General features: G+C 53.0%; 2 protein-coding genes across 2 annotated transcripts; both read left to right on the plus strand.

Moving 5' to 3' along the window:
* The first annotated feature begins 214 nt into the window (after positions 1 to 214).
* Positions 215 to 3,761, plus strand: IBSP (integrin binding sialoprotein). Its single transcript, XM_066549012.1, has 6 exons — positions 215 to 268; positions 348 to 398; positions 518 to 589; positions 774 to 827; positions 2,779 to 2,880; positions 3,176 to 3,761. The coding sequence occupies exons 1-6, from the start codon at positions 215 to 217 to the stop codon at positions 3,746 to 3,748; spliced, it is 906 nt and encodes a 301-aa protein (XP_066405109.1). The 3' UTR covers positions 3,749 to 3,761.
* A 3,126-nt stretch (positions 3,762 to 6,887) lies between these two features.
* LOC136556155 (ovocleidin-116-like) lies at positions 6,888 to 10,867 on the plus strand. Its single transcript, XM_066549207.1, has 4 exons — positions 6,888 to 6,947; positions 8,499 to 8,552; positions 8,695 to 8,787; positions 8,888 to 10,867. Exons 1-4 carry the CDS (start codon positions 6,888 to 6,890, stop codon positions 10,865 to 10,867), a joined length of 2,187 nt encoding a protein of 728 aa, XP_066405304.1.
* The last annotated feature ends 557 nt before the right edge of the window (positions 10,868 to 11,424 follow it).

Consider the following 11,424-nt stretch of genomic DNA (forward strand, 5'->3'; position numbering starts at 1 on the left):
GTTGAGGCATAGCTTTTAAAAAAAAAGAAGAAAAAGAAAGAATTTAGTCTATGGAGGGGTTGGGTGACCTCACCAAGGAAGGCTGGAGGTCAGCCTTTCTTCTCCCCAGTCACCCATGTGGACACAGACACGTGGATGGTTTGGAGTGGTGTTGGTTCTTTCTAGCTGAAAAGCAAGCCCTCAATGTGTTTCGGTATTCCTAGAGACAGCAGCCATGAGGAGTGTCCTGGTGTTTGTCTGCCTGGTGGGAATGGCGTGCACCTTCTCGGTGAGTGCCAGCTGAGGGGGGACCCCCTGGCCTTGCCAGGGCTGGTGTGGGGCAGGTACCAACTCCCCCTTTCCCCCAGGTCAAGAGCTGGCTGCGGAAACCCAAGTTGGATGACTCAGAAGAGAATGCGGTAGGGTGTCCCCTGTGCCTAGTCCCACACAGGGCTGATCTTGAGGAAGAGCACATTTTGGTAGCTCCTGTACCCAAGGCCCCAGACTGATGGGATTTCCCCCCTCCTTCTCCTGGTAGGTTTTCAAGAGCCAGCACCGGCATTACCTGTACAGATACATCTACGTGTATCCCCCGCAGCGACGGTACCAGGTGGGTGGTTCCGAGGGGTTGCTGCTGCTTTGCTGCCCTCCAAATGCAGAGATTTTGGCCCAAATGAGATGGGGTCATGGTCTGTGCCCTGTTGGCATGGCCTGTGGGCCTGGGCACAGAACATTGTACTCATGACACCACTGGGAACCCACCCACCCGCCTCCAACTTGGTTTTTCCTCTTAGGGTAGTGACTCATCTGAGGAAGAGGGGGATGGCTCGGAGGAGGAGGAAGAGGGGGTGAGTATGGCAAACCAGCACTCTGCAAAACAAATACAGGAATTTGGGAACTTTCTTTGGTTTTGTAGTCTCTGCTCATCAGCATTTGTGGTCACTGACTTCCCACAGGCTTGCACTCTGGATACAACTGGATTTTCTACTCTGGACCTTTTTTTTTTTTTTTTTTTTGATATTTTCCTTTTTCTTCCTGGGCAGGGTTTGCACCAAACAACCCTGAGACAAATTCTCTGGGTTTCCATTTCCAATGGATCAGAAAGCAGGACAGGCCAAAGAACAGAACCAGAGAGGTTCACACAAGGAAGAAGGTGCTCTTAGGAACTCCTCTTACCTTCGTCTTTCAGGATCTGTTACCCCTGTAACACTGGGGAATACCCCTACAGAAAACCCAGTTATGCTCTGCGTGTGTGACTGTGGAGTGACACAAACTGATGCAATATTGGGAAAGTCAAATTTGTATCAGTCAGATGGTAAAGCTGCTCCTGTCTGCTGGATCAGTGTGAGCTTGGGCACCTCTGGAGCTGTGAGAGCAACCCAAGTCCAAAATTAAATGGAAGGGATTACAAAGATCTTTTGTACCTTATTGGGCTGCAAATGCTCAAAAATAGTCCAGTGGTCTCAGGCACATTGGTGCTTTGAAATAAGGATCTGGTATGCTTAGAATCCTGTGTGTCACACTTAATCAAGTCTTTTATTTTTTTCTTTTTAAAAAGTTATTTAATGAAAGCAGGGAGTCTGGTTTTAAACCCCGCTTTGGAGGCCTGTCAGGGCTTGGGATATAGCATAGGGTGGCCCCTGTGCCAGCTCTGGCACCCCCTGCAATTTGCCCCATTTTAGCTGTTTCTCTCCCCTACCACTGCAATCTCTAAGGATAAATTTGAGCAGTGGGATGGGTAGCAAAAGGTGGAATTTCATTTCTCAGGAAGAAATTAACTGGTATGCAGGAATGTAGCTACTCTTTAGGTCTGCCCTTTTCATTTTGAGGGCACCAGAGCCGTGGCTGCTCTCATGCAGGGATGTGCCTTCACTGGCAGGGTGGTCAGCAAGATGAATCATGCTGAAAGGCCCCAAGGTCAGTAATGTAAAAAGCATTATAAAGCATATTGGTTTGTAAAAAGCACTATATTGGCTGCTGTATAGGGAGCATCACTTCCACTGGCACAGCTGGATGCACTGTGCAATTTGATGGCTCTCCTGTTGCAGAGGAGAGCATCCTGGATTTTCTCTGCCAGCACGTGCACCTGTATTTCAAGGTCTGAGGTGGCCCAAAATGCCAGGGTAGGTGTCCTTGGTCTTAGTGTGTGAGCAGCAGAGATTGCCCAGGGCAGTGATGACACTGATCTCAGGTCTCCCTGCCATGGCTGGGCTCATGTGCTGGTGCCAACAGCTCCACCTCCCAGGCTGGGCCCTGGGTGAATTGCCCCACCAGCTCCTCAGTGTCTGCTTCAGGCTCTGTTTGCATTTGGGTTATTCCTTACCCTTCTTTTAGCCGTGCACCCCACTGTGAGCCCCGCTCTGCTGCTGATCTCTGGGGCCAAGTGTTGCCAATGGCTGATAGCTGGTGGGGTTTGGGCTCACGCCTGGCTTTGAGCCATCACACTCTCACTGACCGTCCGCACATGACATGCAGTGTGTTCGCATGTAGTGTGCCTGTGGCTTTCTTTGTTTACTGGAAACTGGGGAGGTAACTTCAGAAGAAAACCTTTAGATGCTTTGCAAAGCAAAACTTGGAGCCAGAATGGGAACATCCCACTCCACCATGTAATTGCACAGCTCCATCTGCCCTGCTGCAGCTTCTACATTTCAGCCTGGAACTAGACCTGTGAGAAAGCAGGGAACTCGGAGCAATGCCCAAATGCTCTGTGTGGATGCCCTGTATCCCTCTCACTGCGGGGAAGCCTGTGCTCCACTCCAGCTGCTGACCCCCTGCCCTGTCCTGTCCCTGTCCTTGTAGGAGCCATTTTATGCTGGAACCAAGGCAGCTGGACACCCGGCTGGAGCAGCCCCTGAGGACTGCCAAGTTGCACTGGGAGGAGACATCACATCCCCCCAGCAGGTGTGGTTTGGGGAGATAGAGGGAGCACCCATGGGGAGGGGGCTGTTCATTGCATCTTTGCTTGTACCCATGGGATCCCCTGCACTCTGTTTCTGCTTGGAGGGTTGCTGTGGAAATACCTATAGCTGGACCAAGCTCTGGGCATTAACTTGGGGTTGGAAAGGGTACCCCAAAAAGACAGTCCTGCCATGAAAGGTGAGGGGGATAGCTCAGCTCTGCCCATACCTTCCCCTTTCCACATGGAGCTACAAGCTCCTGACATCCAAGTAATGCTGTGCTGTCTTCCCTCTGCCAGGGCAAGGGCTGCCAAAGGATCAGGCAGAGAACTGCCAGCAAGGGGGAAGACTCTGAAAATGAAGACAGTGATGAGAATGAGGAGGAAGAGGAGGAAGACGAAGTAGATGAGAATGAGAATGGTGTCAATGGCACAAGCACCAACACCACAGAGGGTATTGGACCTCATGGCAATGGCACTGTGGTGGTTGAGGAGGGCACTGGTGAAGCTGAGGAAGAGGAGGAAGAGGAGGAGGAAGAAGAAGAAGAGGAAGAAGAGGAGGAGGAGGAAGAAGCTGAAGCTACCACCATTGCAAGCACCACCAACGAAGAGGGTCTGATACAGGCGACCACTATGGATGATGGGGGACCCACAGATGTCACCACAGATGCCACCACAGCTGGGGAGCTGTGGGAGTATGATGTGACAGCCAGGGACCACAGCCGGGGGGACGAGGGCATCACTGAGGGTGGGTATGAGGAACAGGATGAGTATGCACGTGGGGACAGCTACCGCGCTTATGAGGATGAGTACGGCTACTACAAAGGGCACGGGTACGATGTGTATGGCCAGGATTACTACTACAGCCAGTGAGCACAGCCCTGGTGCTGTCCCTGTCAGCCCCAGACACTCAGGAAGGTGCATTCGAAGGCTCCCTGGAGCCACCGCATGCCAGAGGGGATGCCAGGCAGCTTGTCATGCACAGGCTCCATCCCTGGCTCCATCCCAGGCTTTTTTTTGTATCTTGCAAAATGAAATGAAATGAAATGAAATGAAATGAAATGAAATGAAATGAAATAAAGCAACTGAACTGAGCTTGTTGGTGACAAAAGGTTTGCTGCCAAATTTTCTGTGGTCAGTGGAGGAGCGCAGCACTTGGGAAGGGGCTGAGGGGCTGCAGTTGCCCATGATGCTTAGGGCTGAATCTTGTTATTCCAGTTTAGATGCACATGAAAGGAGGGAGGAATAGCAAGGCTAACTTGGAAGGCTTCTGTAGAGTGCCCTCTGAAAAATGAAAGGGTGCTCTCAGGGACACTGCTGTGGGATTACAGCCTTGTTTTACATAAAGTTGATGTGAATTTCCAATACGTGAGCAGTGATAACTTTATCATGTCTTCTATTCCTTGGCAATGTGCCTCCCATGGCCTGACCACACATCAGGCAATTTTAATAAGGGCAAAACCACTAATTTCTCTTTCTGTGCATCACTAGCTATAGATGCACACCCCTGTAATGAGGGCTTTGCTTTGTCCCTGCACCAGACATAAGGGTACGAGGCTGGGCAACTTGGATGTGTGTCTTGAACACCAGTACTACAGCCCAAAATGTCCCTGTCACACAGCCCATTCCCAGAACAAGGTAGGGCTGTCACAGTGACAGTGGTGCATCCACTCCCCTCCTTCATCAGCGATGGCGATGCCTAGCTGAGAATCCTCAGGATCCCTGCTTAGGGTCCCTTCCCAACAGGAGTATGTCCCTGGCCAACTGGTGATCTGCACTATGGATAGGGATAGAACAAATCCCTCTGGGTTCCAGAGAGATGCCACCGTCTGGGAATAGTGATGGCCTTCATTCACAGTTTATGGCAGGTACCGTGCTTCACTTGTACTCCTAGGAAGGAAACCTGAGTTCAGCTTCTGATGCAGGTCCAACTGCAGAACTAGTCTATTCCTGCAGCAACAAGTCACTGGCCATTGTACAAAACTGCTTCTGTATGCCAAAGCCAGGCTGCAGCTTCTGGGGAGGCAGTAGGTGCTGCCTGCAGCATGGGCACCCCTGGGGACAAATCCCTATGGCGGCACTGAGGAGCCCTGCGTGCACTTGTGGCTGGTGCAGGGACACAAGAGCTCCATCATCCACATCCCCAGGGGGTGCTCAGCTGTGTCAGGAAACTGGCATGGACAAAGAGCCCTGGCACTGCCAGGGGCCAGGTCCTGCTCCTACAGGGCGCTTAGCCCAGTCCTGTGTGCGTCAGCCCCCCAGGCATCTGGCAAAGGCTCTTCTCCAGGAGCCAGGGCACATGGGCTGGCTGCCCTGTGGGGTGGCATCTGACTGCCACTCCCTGGCCAGTGGCTAGGGTCAGTTTCCTGCTGGCTCCAGGATTTGTTCCTGCTTGAGGCTGGATGCTGATGGCTGAAACATTTCTGGTGCTAACGTGGGCGTTGTGCCAGCTCCCAGGGTTTGGGTTAGGGCAGAATGGAGAGTGGGATGGGAGCTGCTGCCACCATCACCACAGTGACTGCCTGAGCCAGGCTGGCTGCAGCAGTGGGAACCTTTCTTGGCAAGGGTGTAGGTGACCAGCAATGCCACCAAAAGTATAGGTGGAGAGAAGGAGGGTTTGTACATCGTCCACACCCTTGTAGCACTTCTTTGTAATGAAGTAGGGCTCAAAGGGACCTGTGCAAGCAGTGCATGGAAAAACATACATATTTTTTTTCTTTTTTGCCATACGTATTTCTTCTCTTTTGTGCTTGCACAGGTTTAACTCAGAGGGGTTGAGATTGAAACCCAAAAAGCAAGTGTCAGAAGACACAGCATGGTGAGGCTCTCAGTTTGGCCAACACTGCCCTTCTATGCCAAAGGGCCAGGACCAGGCCTGGCTCTGGATCTGGCCCTTCCATTTCTGCAGCCCTGCCAGCTTTCCCATGTTGGTCACAGCGAGCAAGCCAAGACCCACTGCACACCCTCTTATCAATAACCAAGTTGGATGTGTGCCACACTAAGATCTGCACTAATCATTGAGCAATTTTGCCTTCAGAAGAGATATTTATAAACTGTGCTTTCTGTTTATCCAGCCAGGTGGAACATTTGATAGCTGTCTTTTACCACAAACACATTTTTAGCTGGAAATTACTCCCCCTGGTTATCTGTGAGTGCTGCCAGAGCTGACAAATGTCCCTGGGCAGGAGCTGATTGGCTCTGTGCACCCGGGGCCAACTTTAAATTTCAGCAAAGTGGGCACAGGCTCCACAGTCTGCCTGTGGGACCTGCCTTCGACAGGAAAAGGTAATCTTCTTACCTAGCTTCCTGCCCTCTCTCTCCCTAGCCCTTCAGCTCTGCTGTCCCTGAGCAGGGATTCTCCTGCTTTCACTCTGGGCAAGCCACAGTGGGGATGGGGACATCCTGATCCTTGGCTGTGCACGTCTCTTGAGCTTACGTTGCTTTTGTACTGCTGATATTTGTGCATGTATCTCCTTCTGGTGTTTCCTGTAGCAATACTGGTATGGCTTCAGTCTCTGGGATGGACCTGCAAGCCCAAGCAAGGGTGGTTGGGTGAAATGAGAATTGGCCAATGGAGATATTGCCTGCTGCTGCCATTTATCAGTGCTGTGAAAGCCTAAAGCCTGCTGCTTTCTTGATTCGAATTTATGAACAGCTTAACTTGCAGCAACTTTAGGGGATCATTTATTACAAACATCCACCCAAGCTGCTTTGAAAGAGGAAGTTAGGCAGTTTTAATAGCCAGTGTCAGAGCTCCCACTTGGAGCTGCTGGCTGTGCCCTAAGCACATGGTGAGAGCATTGCCCTTGTTGTGAGGGATGCAAAGAGGCAGGACAATGCCAAGGACCAAAGCCTGGGAAAAACCAGGGTGACTGCAAAACCCTGCTGCCATGGGAGCTTTGGGATAGCAGGACCTTTTAGGTTGCTGCTAACCAGGATTATTGAGGACCACAAGTCCCAGGAATACAAACTGCAGCAATGCTTCACTTTGTACCTCCAGGAGCAGCCCAAGATGCAAACATCCCTTGCCTGTCTGTGCCTGTGCCTGCTCAGCACAGCCTTCACCACACCTGTAAGTATGGCTTTTCCTGGATTCCCAGCTACTGCTGGAAGCATGAGATGTGCTATCCGGTGCATCCTGGCCTGCTTTCAGCAGTGGGAAAACATAGGTTGTAGTTGTGTACACCACCTCTTGTGCTTGGGGAATGAAGTAAGGTAAACAGCAGAGGTGACCCCAGAAGAAAAAATATATATTAGCACTGAGGTGGCTGAGCATGTTCCTTCAGTTTAGCAATCAGGGCACTGCACAAGTGTCTATCTGGGTGGCTGTACCTCCTGGATTTCTGTGGATCTGGGGTCTGCCTGGTGCTTTTGGCCTGCAAACAACCTGAATGAAGCCACAGGCAGGGAGGTGCGGGAAGGATGCTCATTTTACCTGTGTGGGGAACAGTGGTCAAAGGGGCACCCACAATTATTTTCCAGCTCTCCTAATTTGAAATATTGAGAGATTTAACTAAAACTAGGACAAGCTAAGATGAATATAATAGGACCCATTTTTTCTTGCATAACTGTTGTTCAGTTTACTAAATACACAGCTAGAGTGAAAGTCTGCTCCTAGAAAAAGCTTGCTTTTTTGTCAGGGTAAGGAGGAGGGAAATCCCATCTTCCCTGAGATGGCCCCTCCCATGTGTCTTTTACCCCATAGAGCAAGCTCTTACAACCTGGTCTGCAGCAGAGCAGCCCAGGGGAAGGCAATAAATCAGCACAGATTTGCTTTTCAGATAGGAGCACATGTGGGAGTTAATGCTATGCCGTGTATAGCATTACAGAGCTGTAATCTGGCCTTTGACACTGTTCACAAACAATGAAACAACCTGGGGATATTCTATACCTTGGGGTGTGTTTCTGCTCTTTCAGCTGGGCTTGGATGTTTCAGGGACTAATTTTTCTGAAATCAGAAAGAGGACTGTCCTCCATGGGGCTGTCTCTCACTCTGGCATGTAAGGGATGCCTGAAATGGCTTTGTGGGGCTCACAGGATGCTCCCACTAGTAGGTTCCCCAACCCTGAGGGATGCACTAGCCAATACCCAACAAAAGATGCCAGGATAATCAGGGAGAGCTGGAAACCTGCAACCTACTAAGCAGTAGCTTAGTAAACACTGGAAATTCCACTGTTTAAGCTACTGTTTGTAGCCAGTTAACCAGCTCCAGACTCATCACAGGCAGATCCAAGCAGTAAGCTGGAGCATTCCTTTATGAACAATGATGCTGTGTATTAAAAACGCTCTATGGTAAAATTCTCTGCAGCAGTCTCCAGGAAAAGGTTATTTGTTATTTATCAACAACACCATATGAAAGCTAGCATGCAATACAATCATGCTGGAGCTAAATTCACAAAACTTTTCAGACCCTGGAAAAGGGATTTTGACCTTTCCTACTACTGCTGTCTTTAAGTCAGCACCCCAGCTAGTGCCTGGGAATTTGGTGGCTAATCAATGCAGTTTTCCCACCCTTCCCTGAAGGTGGGAAAGGGTGGGTGGTCAGCAGTTGGCACTGGCAGCTGCCTGTATGCTGAGGCAGTGTGTGATGCCTCAGCTCTTCCCTGTGTTTTGCTGCCCACAGGTGCCATCGCCACTGCCTGAGAGAGCTGCTGGGAACTGTGTGGGACAACACCGGGTATGTATATCCTTCTGCCACCTCCTGGGGCCTCAGTGGGTGCTGAGGGGACTCTACTGCAGCGCCAGACGCAGAAAGGGAAACTCCTGCCAACGCAATTAATAAGAAAATTGTGGGGTTTGGTTATTTTTTTCCCCACCAGATATTTCTGAAAAGCTGCAATGCCAAGCATGGCTTCTACATTTTCAAATATGTCTACTCATTCTCAACACGGAGGAACCAGACACAGATAAAGGTAAGGAGGTAGCCAGGGGACACTGCGGGACCCTGGCCTGCCTGTGGTACCTCCAGCAGCAGTCCATCACCCTGACGTCTCCCTTGTGTGTACTACACAGAAAGAAGAGGCTGACCACCAGAGTACCATCCCCAGCCACCGGATGGATGAGGGCAATGCCAGGAGGGAGCCACCAGCTGGGTCAGCTGGGACAGCCCCAGAGCACAGTGACAACAGCAGCAGTGAAGTAATTGAGTATGGGATTGTCTTCAATCCTGAAAACCGCAGCACCCCGGACATCAGCAGGGATGGTCCCAGTCCTCACCCTGGCACTGGCATGCGTGCACGTGGCAGTGGTGGTGGCATGGGTCCCACCCCATCCAGCTCAGAGGGCAGCGGCGATCTGGATTTGGTGCTGGAAGTTGATGGCGGTGTTCCCATTCTTCCTCAGGGTGAACGCCCCAGTGAGGTCATGGTAGGGAACAGGTCCAGGGTCAGGAGTGAGAATAAGGATGATGGTGCCCCCAGGGTGGTTCCGGTGGGGGGAGCCATGACTGCGGGGAGGGCCCCTACTACCAGAAGGGCAGGGGATGAGGGCAGTGGAGAGGCCACTGTCTCTGGCCAAGGGCAGGAGAGTGTTAAGCAGGGTACAGGGACAGGAGACATTGCTTTGTCCTCTGTCACTAAGATGGAGGATGTCCAAGTGGATGCTGCAGGTGTGGATGAATACGCTTATGTCCCCGATTCAGGCAGCGTCACCATCACCCACGGGAGCCTGGGCAGCACAGACAGGGCCAATGGCTTCACCCAGGTCTCTCCAGGCAAGGATGATGAGGTAAACATATTCATTGGGAGGGCCAACATCCATATGGGGGAGCAGGTAACCACCCAGGCTGGTGCCACAGTGAGTAGGGAGAATGACAGGATCCCCTCTGTGGGAAGCAGCAGGCCCCTCCACAGGCTGGACATCACTGTGGCACCCAGTGGAGATGAAGATGACAGCATGCCTGCCCGCAGGCAGCCTGAAAGTCTGGCCACCACAGCCACCCCAACCCATGCGGACAGCATTACCAGCAGCCTCAGGGACAACCGTCTCACTGGAGAGGATGAGGAAGGTGCCACCACCATTGGTATTGATAGAGGACTGGTAACCCCTGTTCCCTGGAGAGTCACTAGTGGTGACATTACCAGCCCCACAGTGGCCAGCATCCATAGGAAAGATGATGATGAGGTGAGAGGAGAGGGGCAGAAGTCCAAGGGAAAGCAGCCAGACCATGTGGCTACCGCAACCCCCCACCACAGGGGTGACATGGAGGCCACTATCACAGTCCCAGCCAAGGGGGGCAGCGTCCACCCAGCCGCTACCGAGAGGGACCGCACCACCCCGTCAGTGACAGCCAGCAGCCGCAAGGCAGGCATGAGCACTGTGCTCGGCAGAAGAGGCAGTGGGGAAGTGGGGATAGCCACCTCCACACCCTCCCATGTGGAGGCACGGCCCGGGGCAGGGATGAGGGTCCATCCAGGGGGAGCAGGGCTGGACAAGACACCCAGGATGGACAAAACACCACTCCCAACTGGGAAGCCCAGTGGCTGGGTGTCGAGCGGGGCCCAGAAAAGTGTTGGCAGCTATGATGGCGATGCTGGGGGCAGATCTCATGCTGTCAAAGCAGGAGCCAGCCCCGCTCCACAGGCAGGGCAAGCCACGGGCAGCATGGCAGCAGGCAGGGGCCAGGAGTGGGGGCGAGGTGCAGAGAGTGGGACAGCAGGGCTGGGGGCCGGGGGTGGCCGCCTGCCTGGGCACCATGGCAGGAGGCTGGGGGCTGGGGTGCCAGGCACCATTGCAACACTGGGCCGCAGCCGGCAGCTGGACCAGGTGAAACGTGCTGACGAGCTCCATGTCCGTGAGCGAGCCTTTTACAGCCTTGGCGGGGCGGGCGGCGGCCCCCACGGCCCCTATCCCGGCCTCGGGAGTGCCGACAGCAGCCAGTCCTCCGAGGGGGACCGGGGCAGCCACAGCGAGAGTGGACAGACGGGACTGCAGCCCTCAGGGTGGGGATCCCCAGGGTACCCCCAAGGCCGCTGGATCCAGGGGCCCCTCTGAGGCGTGCCCAGTATCCACCCAGGTAGGCTCCAGCGGTGGAGTTGGGGGGTAACTCACCGTGTTTTTCCCTTGGCATCCCCCCTGCAGGCTCTGCTCTTGCCTGGGTGAGGGGCAGGTTGCTGGGGGGCACACAGTGCTTCACAGCCCAGGAGCCAAAAATCACTGGTTCATGCAATCTGCTGTTCATCTGGGGGAGGCTGCGCATGGCACAGCAGCAGGAATGCACGGGTGTGCTGTGCTGGACAGCCAGGGAACAGCAGCTATGCTACAGGGCATAGGGTAGCGATCTTTGTGCACTGATGCGAAGCAACTCAAGAAGCAGTGAGAAAAAGCCTCTGTCCTCGCAGTTTCACTTCAGCCTACTGGAGAAATAAAGGCATTTCTGTACCTGTGGATCTGCTGACTCTGGTGTTTGGAATGGGACTTCAGGCAGTCACTGCCACAAGCAGCATGCTGGGGGTGGGCTGGTCCCTGGGCATAAGGGGATTTCTGGCCCAGCACATCCCTGGCCCTGCCATTCCTAGTGGGACTGCAATTTAGCCAACAAGCCCTACACA

The sequence above is a fragment of the Molothrus aeneus genome, chromosome 4 (assembly GCF_037042795.1).
Source record: "Molothrus aeneus isolate 106 chromosome 4, BPBGC_Maene_1.0, whole genome shotgun sequence".
NCBI classification, from domain to species: domain Eukaryota; kingdom Metazoa; phylum Chordata; class Aves; order Passeriformes; family Icteridae; genus Molothrus; species Molothrus aeneus.